The sequence below is a fragment of the Stegodyphus dumicola genome, chromosome 8 (genome assembly GCF_044657685.1).
Source record: "Stegodyphus dumicola isolate Sdum_Otavi_A_Nest chromosome 8, ASM4465768v1".
Taxonomy (NCBI): Eukaryota; Metazoa; Arthropoda; class Arachnida; order Araneae; family Eresidae; genus Stegodyphus; species Stegodyphus dumicola.
Window position 1 is genome coordinate 107872114 of NC_140775.1, and position 15665 is coordinate 107887778.

The 15665-nt window shown below is 34.7% G+C and overlaps 1 protein-coding gene across 1 annotated transcript in view; it reads right to left on the reverse strand.

Annotated features, from left to right (window-relative positions):
* Window positions 1-15665, reverse strand: part of Cog3 (conserved oligomeric Golgi complex subunit 3) — a 103843-nt gene that overhangs the window by 68751 nt on the left and 19427 nt on the right. The window contains exon 5 of the mRNA XM_085823012.1: window positions 11983-12057. Coding sequence (XP_085679138.1) covers window positions 11983-12057 — 75 coding nt within the window. The remainder of the gene's footprint in view (window positions 1-11982; window positions 12058-15665) is intronic.

A 15665-nucleotide genomic window follows, 5' to 3' on the forward strand; every position in this document is an offset into this window, starting at 1 on the left:
TATGGTACATGCATGTGTGCACATATGTATGCATTTATCCTTGTGTACTATGGTGATTTCCTGTTGTTTTTACCACCAATCCTCGAATTCCATATCACAGATTTATGTTCCTACTGCATTGATATAAATATTAACGAGACATAGTGCACAATAAAAATTAAGCTTTATTTTGGAACTTCACGCACACTGCCCGACAGCCTGCCTGTTTCGCTCTGCTCGCTACTCGTAAGAAACTTCTCCTCTAGGGTTGCCACACTTATCGGAGGGCGCAAGGCGCGCTCCTTATCGCCATCACCACAGAGTTCCCCCCCAGTTCCTTTAATGGCTATTCAAAGGAACGACATAGGTTATGAAATTATCTCAGAGGATCCGTACTGTCGGGTATTTTTTACATGATTACAAAATTAGAATATAAAATTAGAAAAGATCAAAATGCAATTCAATATATAACAAGGTATTGACACATATAATAAACATGAAATAACAAGAAATATATTAAGATATGAATTTTAAAAAAGTGTTTTAAATTGTTATGTAAGAAGCAAATTTCTTAGGGAAGTGAACATGTCTTCCCAATCTGGTGACAGTTTGTGTATTAGAGAGTTTGTTTGCAGATTTATTCTGCTGAACTGTCTTTAAGTCTTTATTTGTTTTCAGTTCAGGCAAATTAGTGTCTGAAAGCAAATAGGCTGGTTTCACACGGTCTATAGACACAGTAGATTTCAGACCGTTAATATCAATTGTGAAAGTTTTGTCCGCTCTAGAAAGGACTTTATGCGGACCTGTATATGGTTGGCACAGAGGTGGCTTTACTCGATCGACACGTAAGTATACATGCGTACACGACTTTAAAGTAGCACTTATGTAACATTTTTCTTGGTAATGTGCAGATGTTGCTATTGGATTCAATTGTTGCATTCTATGCCGAAGATTCATGATAAATTGTGTGTCATACGAAGATATCTTAGATGACTTTATCATATCACTAGGCAGCTTGAGAGTTGTGCCATACACCAGTTCAGCACAAGATGACTGTAGATCTTCCTTTACGGCTGTACGAATACCAAGCATAACAACTAGTAGTGTTTCAGTCCAGTTATTGGTTTCGTGAGCCTTGAGAGAAGATTTTAAATGTCGATGAAATCGTTCAACAATGCCGTTGGACATTGGATGATAGGCTGTTGTTGTGATTCTGTTCGTACCCAAAATGCGCGTGAATTCTGCAAAAAGTGCGGATCTCATTTGAGAACCTTGGTCTGTTGTTATGATCGATGGGCAGCCAAAACGAGATATCCAACAGTTGAAGATGGCTCTGCAAATGGTTTCCGTTTTCATATCCGGGATGGGAATGGCTTCAGGCCATCTAGAGAATCTATCTATTAGAGTCAAAAGGTACACATTGCCTTCTGATGGAGGTAACGGTCTGACGATATCCATATGGATTTCTGAAAAACGTGCATCAGGAAGAGAGAATGTGCCTAGTGGTGCTTTAGTATGCCTAGTAATTTTCGATTTTTGGCAAGTGTCATGTATCTGGCAGCGGTGAGCCAATCAGCTGCCTGGCAGAGCCCAGCAAGTGAGAGAGAAGAGAGTTGCATGTTAGCCTCAGAGAAGGCAGGTGGTAGGTTAATTATGTTGTAGGAGCGAGGTAGTGCTCCGAGTTTGCCTTTATTCTTTAAATGTTAATTTTTTTTTCATTATTCTTTGAAAGTTAATTTTTAATAAATGTTGGTGTCGTTTTCCTTATGGTGCCTTATTAATCCGTAAGGTCATTACAGCACGCTCTCTTACTAGAACCAGAGCTAACGAAGCCGACTGGATTTTGGAGAAAAGGTGAGAAACTTTTGTTGTAACTTTAAGGAAAATTTCTTCTAAATATGTTTAAAGGAGTAGTTAAAAGTGATTTGATTTCGGTGTTGAAGGAACTAGGTGAAGAAGCCGATTCTAGTTTAAAAGTTGTAGAATTAAAAGATAAGCTTTTAAGTTCTAAAGAATATTTGAAAGATAAAGATTTTGTTATTGAATTTCTTAATACTACGGTTGAAGAAAGGAAAAAGTCAGAAGAAATTGTGAAATTGCGTCTAATGCAAATCAAAAGTAGCAACGAATCTAGTAATAACGTAGAAAATACACTTTCATTAGATAAGCTTTTGAAAGCTGTACAGGCATTATCGATTTCTGTACCTAAAAAGGGTGAAGCATGGAACTTATTTTTTGATTCCATAGAAAGGGCTTTTAAGCATAAGAATGTACCAAATGAGTTTAAGTCTGAAATTTTACTTAAACTGATAGGTGATAAATCTTCTAATATTCTAGTATATATTAAAGATGATGATTTGAAAGATTATGAAAAAATTAAATCTTTAATTCTTAAGGAATATGAACCATCGCCAATTATATGTTTAGAAAATTTTCGCCAAGCTCAAAGGTTGACGGGGGAAACTCATTCGCAATTCGCCTCTCGTTTAAGATCATGTTGGATCCATTATTGTAAAAGTAGAAACGTCAATGATTTTGAGTCTTTAATTAACTTAATAATTTCCGACAAACTTTTTCAAACATTGGATAGTGATTTAGCGTGCCATGTTGCAGTTCGACAAGGTGGAAGTTGGCTACGTCCAGAAGAACTAGCGAAGGAATGCGACACTTATTTCATCGCAAAAGGTAAATCTTTTGATGATATAAGAGGTGAAAAACGCGCTAATTTTCGTGATTCATACAACAAAAACTCTAAATATATTCCACCAGCGCTAAGAAAAGATTTAGTGGTAAATGAACAGAAACATTCGTTTAAACCGCGAGAATGTTATGTGTGTAGTAGCAGTTTACATTTGGCTAAGGATTGCCCGAACAGGCGAAATAAATTTGAGAGGTCCAATAAACAGAACGATAATATCCCGGTCAAACCGAAAATTAACACTTCAACTAAAAAGAAGGACAATGCGGTTGTTACAAATGTAAATTCTAAACATTTACAAAAACGCGAGTGTTCCGACGGAAAACTTAATTTTTATTCCTTGGAAAAGATTACTATTTACATTGCAGGGAAGCAAGTAGAAGCTATAAAAGATTCAGGTACGGAAATACCAATTTTGAACACTACATTAATTCCTGATTTAAAAATAGAAAGTAAGGGTAAAATCATTTTAAGTTCCGCATTTGGCGACGTCATAGAGGCAAAATTAGCAACTATACCCATTTATTACAAAAAACCAAACAGTTGTCTATATTCGCGCGTAGAAGCTCTTTTCGCGTTGACAGATAAGCTAAATGTCCAATGTTTAATTACACCAGATGTATGGGATCGCATATTTGAAGACGAGAATGAATCAACAGTCCTTCCCGACACGAAACCGGAAACTCATAAACAAAAACAACTTGAGGTTGGCGCGGTTGAACTGTCAAATGTAAATCTTTTTTATAGCTCAGTTGCGAATCAGAATGATGAAAGACTAAACAGTTATTCGGAATCGAATAAATTTAAGGTCAATCAGAGAAACTGCCAAACGTTAATAAATTCTTTTAAGGACGCAGAAGTAGGGAAGAATAATTTCTTTTTACAGGATGAATTATTATTTCATAAAGAAAAAATTTGTGGGGAAAACATACAATTAGTTTTGCCCGAGAATTATCGAAATAAAGTCCTTCAATTAGCTCATGATTCCATATTCAGAAATCATTTAGGTATGAGGAAAACTAAAGAAAGAATTAAGCTTTCATTTTATTGGCCGAACATATCCAAAGATGTAGAAAATTATTGTAGAACATGCGAAAGATGTCAATTAAAAAGTCCGGAAAGACAATCGGATAAAATTCCGATTACTCCTATTGTTCGCGCGCCATATCCCTTTCATACAGTAAATATAGATATTATTGGTGAAATTTCACCTCCTTCAGGAAGGAAACATAAATATTGTTTGTGTTTGATAGATAATCATTCAAAATGGCCAGAAGTCATACCTTTAAAAAGTCTTTCTGCTAAAGCTACTTGTGAGGCTCTTTTAGATATTTTTATGAGAACCGGTATTCCAGAAATAATTTGTAGTGATCAAGGCACTAATTTTACCTCACAATTAACTCAAGAATTCGAAAAAAGGTTAGGAACTCATCCTCGTTTTTCGACACCTGGTTACCCAGCATCAAACGGCTCAGTGGAAAAATGGAATCGGGTATTTAAACAAATGTTACATCATGTAATTCGCACAGATCCTGTTAATTGGGACAAGCACATACCTTATTTACTTTTTGCGTATCGTGAAGTTCCAAATTGCACTACCGGTGTATCTCCATTTATGCTTATGTACGGTCGTGAAGCTAGAGGTCCCTTAGCTGTGTTAAAATCATCATGGTCCGGTGAAATACCATTACCTCTTAATCTGAGTAATTCAGCAGTTGATTATCTACAAGAATTAAAGATAAATTTAGAGAAAACATCTGAGCTCGCTTCTTTATCTGCCGCGGAAAAACAAGAAGCTTATGCATATTATTTTAACCGTCGCAAAAGTTTGAAAGAATTTAAAAATGGTGATCTAGTATATTTACTTATACCAGACTCTAGCAACAAGCTGTATGCTAGGTGGACAGGTCCAGGTGAAATTGTTGAAACAGTAAATCCTCATTCTTACAAAGTTAAATTACCCGATGGGAGTGTGAGGCATGTTCATGTGAACAAAATAAGAAAATTTTATGTTCGAGCACAAACAGTGTGAGTGATATTTGAAGATGATTCTGAGTTTGGGGAAATTCATACCACTCCAAATAAAGGAGATTGCGCAGTAACTAGAAGGAACATCGAGGTGGATATTAGTCATTTAGAGGATAGCAAACAAAAGGAATTACACGAGCTCTTACTCAAGCACATCGCGTTATTTTCTGGGGAGATCCAAATAGCCAGAGTTGGTGAACATAGAATTCGGTTGTTACCTGGAGCTGAAAGAAAAAAGCCATTCATCTATAAGATCCCAGAATCTTTGAAACCTGAAGTAGATAAACAGATCGAGGAATTGGAGAGCTTGGGTCTTATTGAGCCAAGTGAAGCTGAAATAGCATACCCAGTCGTATGTGTTGCCAAGAAAGACGGAAGTATGCGTTTATGTATTGATTTCAGGTTGTTGAATCAAGTAACCAAACCTGTTGATTTTCCAATGGAGAATGTGACTCATCTAATCAATAAAATTGGACACGCGAATGTTATCACCTGTTTAGATGTCTTGAAAGGTTACTGGGAAATACCTTTAGAAGAAGAAAGTCGTGATTTAACATCATTCAAGACACATCGTTCCCAATATCGTTGGAAAGTGATGCCTCTTGGATTAAAAAATGCAGCTTCTACTTTTCAGCGAGTGATGAATGATGCCTTAAGAAAACATACTGATTTTTGCAAAGCATATATTGATGATATTGCTATCTTTTCACCAGATTGGGATTCGCATCTCAAACATTTAGATGCTGTGCTAACTACATTAAGTGATCTCAGGTTTACGGTGAACGTGAAGAAATGTGTTTTTGCACGTTCGGAGATAAAGTAGTTAGGACATATCATAGGAGCTGGAAGACATCAACCTGATCCTGAAAAATTACAAGCCATTGAAATTATAAAAAGTCCTAAAACAAAGACTGCTCTAAAGAGTGCATTAGGCTTATTCAACTATTATCGTGATTACATAAAGAATTATGCAGAAATAGCTCGCCCATTGACGGAGCTTACGCAAAAGAAAATTCCTGAGATAATTCCATGGACTGATGTTGAGGAATCAGCATTTAAAGAACTGAAACGTCGACTGTGTGAAGCACCAAAACTGTACACTCCAGAACCAGAAAAACCTTACACCATACAGTGTGATGCTAGTTCATATGGTGTTGGTGCTTGCTTGTCACAACGAGACAGCAAAGGCAGTTTGCATCCTATCAGCTTTGCCAGTCAAAAACTTTCGAAAACGCAGCAGAACTGGTCAACTATTGAACGGGAGGCTTATGCAGTTGTGTGGTCATTAAAAAAGTTCGAGTGTTGGGTGTTTGGATCGAATATCGAGCTGATCACAGACCATAATCCATCATTATATTTGTATAAGTCGCCACCGCATTCAGCCAAATTACAGAGGTGGGCAATGGCACTTCAGCGCTATAATATTCATATTTCTCATTGCCCTGGTGCACAATTAAAAAATGCAGATGGTCTTTCAAGACTAGTGGGTGAATGAAATAGGTGTGAACTAAGTATGAACTAATATGTTTTAAAACTTTGCATTAGTTACTTTCTTTTGTTCCGGAATTGTACGAGAGCTACTTTCCATCTGTTTTGAAAATCAGATTACTGGTTTCCATTTAATATTGCATTATAATAGTGTGTTTTGAAATAGTATTGCATATATGTTTTATTACAGAACTCCGGTATTGTATCAAGCCATCTGTTCATCTGTTGTGAGATGAATGTTTATTGCATTTATTTCAAAGTATGTTATTATGTCATGTATACATGTTCCTATATTTTGAATTAATTTGGTATGCGGAGTATACAATTTAAGTTTGTATTTGCTGGTTCAGTTTTCAGATTCTGCTTCGCTTTGGCGTAGCACAATCTTACCGGGGGGGGGGTGTCATGTATCTGGCAGCGGTGAGCCAATCAGCTGCCTGGCAGAGCCCAGCAAGTGAGAGAGAAGAGAGTTGCATGTTAGCCTCAGAGAAGGCAGGTGGTAGGTTAATTATGTTGTAGGAGCGAGGTAGTGCTCCGAGTTTGCCTTTATTCTTTAAATGTTAATTTTTTTTCATTATTCTTTGAAAGTTAATTTTTAATAAATGTTGGTGTCGTTTTCCTTATGGTGCCTTATTAATCCGTAAGGTCATTACAGCAAGATTCACAGGATTTCACCCAATTTTTGATATGACGTATCATATCGGGCCATACATAACGAGAACAAATAAGCTTCGTAGTAGCTGCAATTCCTGGATGTGACAGATTGTGCAGATGATTAAAGATGAGTCTGCGAAAGGAATTCGGAACAAATGGGCGAGGAATGTCTGTTGATATGTCACAAAGAATATTACCATCAGAATATTGGCACGGTTTAAATTCCAGTTTCAAAGATGATGTGATGTTTTTGAGAAGGTCTTGTACCTCCGGATCATGCCGTTGAGCTTCCGAAAATTTTTTAAAATCCAAAAATGGAGATTTTGTTATGGAATCAATTTCGATTCTCGAAAGAGCGTCAGCAACGACGTTTTTTGAACCTTGCACATGCCTAATATCAGTAGAGTACTGAGAAATAAAATCTAAATGGCGCAATTGTCGAGGTGAACATTTATGAGGGTTCTGTTTAAAAGCGTATATTAACGGTTTTTGATCCGTATAAATTATAAAATTTCTGCCCTCTAACATGTGTCGGAATTTCTTAATTGCAGGATAAATTGAAAATAATTCCCTATCGTACGCAGACCATTTCTGTTGACTTTTATTGAGTTTCATAGAGAAAAATGCTATAGGTTCCCATGTTTGTTGAGACAACTGCATAAGTGTGCCGCCTATTGCGACGTCTGAGGCATCTACCCAGATGCTTAGCTGGGCTCCGGGAATAGGGTGTCTCAAAAGGGTAGCCTGAGCAATGGCATTTTTGGCAGCAATAAAGGCTTGTTCAGCATTCTCGTTCCAATTTAATTGTGGGGATGAATCCTGAACACGAGAACGAGATTTTTTTTTATTAATATAGCCTTCTAACAATTTTATTAAAGGAGAAAGAATATGTGCTGCTTTAGATATGAAACATCTGTAAAAGTTAAACATGCCTAAAAATTGGCGAAGCTGAGTAAGAGTAATAGGTTGAGGAAAATCTAAAATACATTTGACTTTGTCAGGAAGAGGTTCAATTCCGTTTTCACTAAGGTGAAAACCTAAGAAATCAATAGACGTTTGACCAAAGGTGCATTTTGAAACATTTATGCAAAGTCGGAATATTTATGCAGTTATTAATTATTAAATTATGCAAAGTCGGAATACATATTCCTGAAGTTTGGAAAATAAAGCTTTCAAATGCCTGCAATGTTCCTCAGAATCTTTAGAGGCTATGAGCAAGTCATCGACAAAAGCGTAAACACCTTCTAAATCCCACGTGACTTCATCTATAAAACGTTGAAAAGTCGCAGATGCATTGCATAAGCCGAATTGCATACGGGTACTTTCGAATAAACCGAATGGTGTGCATATGGCGGTTTTGTGGATGTCGGCTGGGTTAATTGGTATTTAATGGTATGCCTTAATCAGGTCGACATGACTAAAAATTTTAGTACCGCGCAATGCAGCAGTAAAATCAGCTAAGCATGGAATAGGGTATTTGTCTTTTATTGTTTGAGCGTTCAATGCTCGATAATCTCCTACAGGTCTCCATTCCAGACTTCCCTTTTTTGGAACCATGTGAAGTGGGGATGCATAATTGCTGCTCGAAGGTCTCAAATGCCCCAATTGCATCATAGTTTGAAATTCTTGTTTTGCTATTTTTAAGCGATCTGGAGCTAACCGACGAGGTTTTGCAACCACAGGTGGACCTTTAGTTATGATATAATGAACGGTGTTGTGTTTAACAGGTTGGTTAGGATCTGGTAATCTAGTAACTGAAGGAAATTCTTCTAAAATTTTACACATATGGTGTATCACTAAATACAGTTTTTACTGAATAAATGCTAGCATTTTTCACGCAACCGACGGTTTTAAAATGCGTTTTTAAATCTTTGAGACATTTGTTTCTGAGATCAGGCACCAATTCAAAGAAATGGAGAAAATCTGCTCCAAGAATGGGTGTACTAACATTTGCTATAAGAAAAGTCCATGTAAACGGTCGTCTTAATTTGAAATCCAAAGAAAGTGTTTTTTGACCATAAACATGAATAGTAGAAGAATTAGCAGCGAAAAGTGTTTGTTGGGACGAATTCCGTTTTTGAGAATTATTTGCTGGAAGTAAGGACACGTCAGAGCCGGTATCGACCAAGAATGAAAGGTTTGTTCTACGGTCATGAACGAACAGGCGACGTGAAACTTGAGGCAAAGAATAAGTCGCCTCTATTCTTTGCTGGTTTCGTTTCCCTGCCATGAACAAGGTTTTGTACATTTGTCATCTCTACACTTTTTCCCAAAACGTCTATGATACCAGCAAACAGAATAATCTCTCCTTTTGGAATTGCTTCTTTCCTTATTGCGATCTCCGCGATTTGGCGAGCGACCACGAGAAAGAGAAATGCGATCAATACGTTTGTTTAATTTTTCTATTTGTTTAAATAATTTATCCTCAAGAGACTGATCGACTGTGCGAGAAACGGCACAAGTCCCTGGGGTTGGATTTACTTCTAAAATTCTGTCGGCAATTTCTGCAGCTTTATCAACAGTTAAATTGGAAACCGCTGCCAAAATAGACTGAACAGTCGAAGGCAAACGTTGAAGGAATAATTCTAACATTAAGTTATCAGGAACATTTAAAGATTCTGCTCGACGTTTCATATTTCTAAGCAAATCGGAAGTTTTCGAGAACCTAATTCTTCTCCAGATAATAATTGGCGAATTTCTTGCTGAGAAGATTCTCCTGAATGATTTATTAACTCAGTTTTGAGCTTTGTATAGGGATCAATAGGGTCTGGTTTCATAAGTAAATCCCGTACTATTGATGCAATATCTGGAGGAAGATGAGCAACTACATAATTATATTTAGTAATGGATTCTGTGATAGGTTTGGGGGTGGCAAGAGCAAAGGTACTTTCACACATAATAAACCATAAAGATGGGTCTGATCGGTTATAAACCGGAATTCGGACGGCATAAACATCAGACATTGTGCAAGGTTTTTAAGCCAAAATAAAAGCAAAAATTTAACTATAGAAAATGAAATTAAATGATAAGTAGAAAACAGAATTACAAAATGATCTATAATTACTACTCATCTGTGATTCGGAGGACGAAAACCGATGTAATCCATTACTTCTGGTTTGGAGATCTTGAGTGATGGCTTGTAGTCAAAACCGAAAGTGCTTGAGAACTGTTCATACGATTTAACACAGTCCGGGTTACCATTATGGTGATTTCCTGTTGTTTTTACCACCAATCCTCGAATTCCATATCACAGATTTATGTTCCTACTGCATTGATATAAATATTAACGAGACATAGTGCACAATAAAAATTAAGCTTTATTTCAGAACTTCGCGCACACTGCCCGACAGCCTGCCTGTTTCACTCTGCTCGCTACTCGTAAGAAACTTCTCCTCTACGGTTGCCACACTTATCGGAGGGCGCAAGGCGCGCTCCTTATCGCCATCACCACAGTACATATAATACATGTATATTTGCATACATCTTAGTGTCTACAATACACATAGCATATAACAGCTCAGAAAACGATTCAGAACTGAATATTTAGGACAGTTGAGAGAATATAACAAGACCACAAAGGAATATAATTTGGAGGAAGGGGATATTGCCCTTCTTGGAGATGACAATGTGAAAAGAAGCAATTAGTGCTTAGTCAAAATGATTAAAATGCATTCTGGTAAAAATGGAAAAATACATGTGGCAGAAGTCATGACCAAACATGACTTATCTGAGAACTGTCCAGAAAACTGCATCCATTAGAAGTCAAAGATAATGACAAACTGTTAAAGAACCATCCCAATGTAATGACCAGTGACTGTAGTTCAACTCCTTACATGAATGCTCCAAGTGATGTTGAATGTCTTAAAAATGATAGGTTGTTATTCAAAACTCCCAGTTTGGACGTCCTTTGAAAAAGAGACAATGAATGAACCTATGACTTTCAAAATTGTTGAGCTTCAATTATAAATCTCTGAGTATCAAAAGGGGAAGAGTACCGTGAATGATATCCTAACTTTGAAACTGTAATTGTAGCTTTGTATAAAATTCTTAAGTTTTGATTTAAAATTGGATACATGTAGAAATTTGAGTGTGTAGTATATTTTGTAAAATGCTGTAAAATGTACTTGTAACTTTAATTGCCTTATTACTTGTAACTTTAATTGCCTTAATCTTTTCAAAGTATTAAATCCCTGTTGTGAATTCAGTTAAATCTGAAATTTTAGCCATTTAAAAGATCTTCCACCATCCAGGAATCCAGTTATTGAAAATGGAAGTAAGAAAGCTAAAGGTGAAAATTCTTTATTTATTCATTGAATATTTTTGGAAAAACATGACTTCCTTGTACCTATTAAATTATACACATTTTTTGCTACACCTCATTTTAAATTATTTCCTTGAATTATTCTAACTCAACTAACCAACCTCTCAAAGCAAGTTGAAAATGACATCAAAAATTGCAAATTTTGACATTAATTGACATACTTCCTTAAATATCCTGGTCAATTTTTATCGTACTGGAGTCAAATTTCTTCTAATTTTATTTCTTCATAATGTGTATAAAACTTTCCCCAAACATAAGTACAGGAATCAGGAGACCGCATTAGAAGTTAAATTTTCTTATTTGTCGAAATAAATTTTTTTCCAAAAATCTGACATTGCCAAAATATGTATATTTTTATCATTTAAAATACTCCTGTAATTAGAAACATATGACTATAACAACAATTGTGAAAATAAAGGCCAGGTAAGGACTTAAGGGCAGGTAAGGGGTTGGGTTAAAATTTTGTGTGTAGCAGTCCTACACACAAAATTTTAACACTCTACGGCTAAACGTTTTTAAGTTATGCAAGATACGTACATACATGCATCATGAAAAAAGTCCCTTTTGATACCATTTTACAATTTGTTCAGAAGAAACAGTCCTGTATTCAAACCACACCATCAGATGTGATACAAAGAAGTCGTCTAAATGGGTCTCAAAATTTTCAAAATGGATATTTCTGTTGAAGTACCCAAAATTTGGTGCAATTACAGTACTTGCTTTACTTCGTACAAGAAAGTAAAAATGAAATGAAATAACAAAACACCACGGGTACAAACTAATAATAAAAGAATAAATGAGAACAAAAAATTACCTGGGATAACACTTCTAATTCATTGAAATAGCTTAATTTTTCAGATATTGTTTCAGCTGAATTCACAAGTTTAGCCTGAAAAACAAAATTATTTGCCTTTTAAACAAGTATTTGAAAATTATTTCTAATTTCAAATTTAATTTAAATTAACTGAATAAATTTATGAAAACTTTTGAAATGATAATTAATAGCTCTGCTTTTAATATCTATGACACTTAAAAGTAACAGCATTTATTAGTGTCAACAAATATTTTAAATAGTATATATCATCAGAAACTGTTTAGCATAATGCAAACACATATTTTAAGAAATTACGTTTAAATACATTATTCCCTTCACTGCCTCTCTTGGTACATCTTTCTCTCTTGAATTCTATAACTTTATCATGTATACTTTTTATACTATGTTTGAAAAGAAAAACTTACCATTATAAGAAAATCATCACTAATTTACTTTTACCTTTCTTAACAGAACTTAAACAGTTGTTACGAGAATGATTCATACACATTTGTTAAATGTAAAAATTGGAAATAGCCTTCTATTAGAATCGATAAATATCCAAACCCATGAGGACAGCAGCTCATTTGGATATACAAAAGTCCAGAAATTTGATATTCTCTGTGGCCAGATATGTATTTACTACAAGATGATCAAACAGCTAAACAACTGGGACTTTAATACATACCTTTTACTTGTTTATAATCTACACAACACCCAAATACACTTAAAAGAAGAATACGAATCATACATTTAGCAGCTGGTAAGATTACAAGCACTGATAATGTCTAAATAATGGCTAATATATACCCATATTAACGGAGTTTATATTGTTGAATGTAACTAATACATGCCAATGAAGGCACGTATTGCATAATATTGAGTACTTTCAGGATGCTGGATGCAAGCTTCCTGACATTAAACTATTTGATATCTATTTGAAGGAAATATCAACCAGAAAGATGTGCAGCACCACTATTTTTGGTCAGGCTAAACATAATGAATGGCATACGGTGCTTCAAATGTGTTGAAAAAAATTAATTTAAAATATTTTCTCACACATTTAACAATAAATTTTAAAAATGTACTCAAATTTAAACATCACAACTTCTTTATCACCCTGCATAATGCAACTGAGTGGATTTAATTTTTTGGAACCATAGGTATCAGATTCTTTACTACTACTGTGTTTTCCGACATACAGGGATAAAATGTAATTGCCTGGTAGATCAGAGTAAAGTTTGCTGCTGAATGGTCCATGAGGCTCATATCATTATGTGATACTAGCATGGTTATCAAGTAAAAAATCCTAAATAAATGGTAATTGTTCTGGAGCATTTAGCTACATAAAAAGTTGAGGAACATAAAATTTAGAGTGGAGTATTGGAAGGCTACTAGAAATTAGAAGGAGGAAATCTTATCTTAGAACTGGCCACACTCAGGCTACACATAATAACTTTCTAAAAGTTGAGAATAAGCCTCTATCTGCTCAAACTGCAAAGCTAGTTTTTCAAAGTAAAAGGCCTGTCTGTCTGGCATTTAACTAACCAGAAAGCTCTAATAAATTGATATACATTAAAATTTTAAAAAACTTTAGGAAATGGCAAATTTGTAATGCCATTAAAGCTATAATACTACTAACATGTATACATTGGGCCAGTGTGATTTAGCCAATAATATAAAAGTATGATCGCATAACACATTCATAACATGTTTGTTTTGGTTTGATGTTAGTTTGATTCATATTTGACAGGTTGGGTTAATTTTTTTAAAGCTAAGTTTTATTTTTTATCCTCACATTTTGAAAAATAATTAATATTTGGGAGTGCATAAAATGGAGTATTTTCAAAGTTATGGGATCCAGTCATCAATCAATAAAAGCCATGATGCCAGATAAAGAATGGCAGAAAATAGATAAAGAATGGCAATGTAATGCATAAAACTATAAGTGACTAAGTTTTCTGTATGCCATATCTGGGGATATTTCTGCCAGTTTTCATGTTCGGTGGAATTTCGTAATCAGATATTTTACTTTCATGTTCAAGTCCTACAAAATCCACTGGCTTTTATGTGTGAAGTGCATCCCACCAAAATCTTATATAACTTTAAATGTAGGCTTTTGATATTCATGCTGATAATAAATATGTTGGCTGTTTTTATAATTTTACAGCTAAATTTTCCCCTATTGGTTTGGCTTTCCTAATATGAATTCTATCTGCTTATATGCACCACTATCCAAAATTTTCACATATCCAGAATTTGGCATTTTGTGAGCTTTCTGGATAGTCGGATAGTGCAATTAAAGTTATGTCTGGCTTTCTAATATTGCCACCTTTGGTTTTAGTAGGCAAATTGGATTGCATCCATTCTGCCCAACACTTGCACATATTCACCTTGAACGGCTTATTTATGCTGACATCCAGTGTTGTAAAATGGATGTCAGCCCTCCAGTGATCATAGAAAGTGTTGTTTTTGAACTTTCTGCATGCTTTTTTACAACTTCTAAATGATGCAGTCGAAATATATCTCATATCAAAAGCGAAGGTTTCCGTAAAAGTGTACTTGGTTTTTTGCACCACACATTTTGAAACCAATCAATGTTTAGGGTATCACCCATCCAACCATTTTTCTGGGTGCGAACACCTGCTGGAAATGCTGTCTTTTTTGGTAACGTTTTTCACTTGAAAATAATCATGGGAGGCAACTTATTGCTTATAAAATGAAAAGAATAAATAAAAAGTTTCTGTATGAACAATAAATTTAATAAGCAAGTTCGCTGACGTGTTTTCAATTGGTGGCAGCGTATTTTTTTTTTTTTTTTAAGGTTTTGGGTATAAGCCAACTTATAATACTTTGAAGTTTGACTTTTTTTTTAAATTGTCAACTTATATGCAGGTATATGCAGTATTTAATAATTAAAATTTTTATCTTTTTATTTAAATTACTAAAGTATGTTTCTTTTTCATATGTTGACCTTGCTTGCCAACTTACAATAAATAGCAATAGTTTGGGAATCTTTTAAGAAAGTTAAGTAAACCCTCAGCTTGCATCCCATAAGTAACTTTTACAATTTCATTTGTAAAAAATTGCCAATTTGTGCCAAGATAGTTACATTAATACATATGCACCAATAAAATTTTGTTTTACATCTTTTAACAGAATGGGCTATATATTTATATATATATATCGCACATTTGGTCTATTATAACCTTTTTTTTAGGTCTTTCTGCCATTATGTCTACCACCTTTCCCTAGTTTCTTTCACAGTTCTAAAAATTATACAGTTTAAAAATTAAAGTACATTTATTTTTTACAATGAAATATAATACAATTTTTTAATGAAACTAAAGAAATTTTCTATCGCTCATCTAAATACACAGTTATCTGAATTAAAATAAAATAATAAATTCGTCAGCAGAACAAACCTCTGCCTACTTCCATTCATTTAAAATTAAAGCTTTTTATCCCACTAGGCCTATACAAGGTTCATTATTGACTTGCAACAAATATTTGCAGACTGCTTACTTACCCAAACACATTTTGTATGCATTTATAGAAATTAATTTAATAGCCTTTTAGAAATATACATGGTGTTTCATACTGAATGGGACAAAAGGAAAACATACCGGTGAACACTATAATGCTAATTTGGATAAAACAAATTTACAATGAAACTATAGTTATCC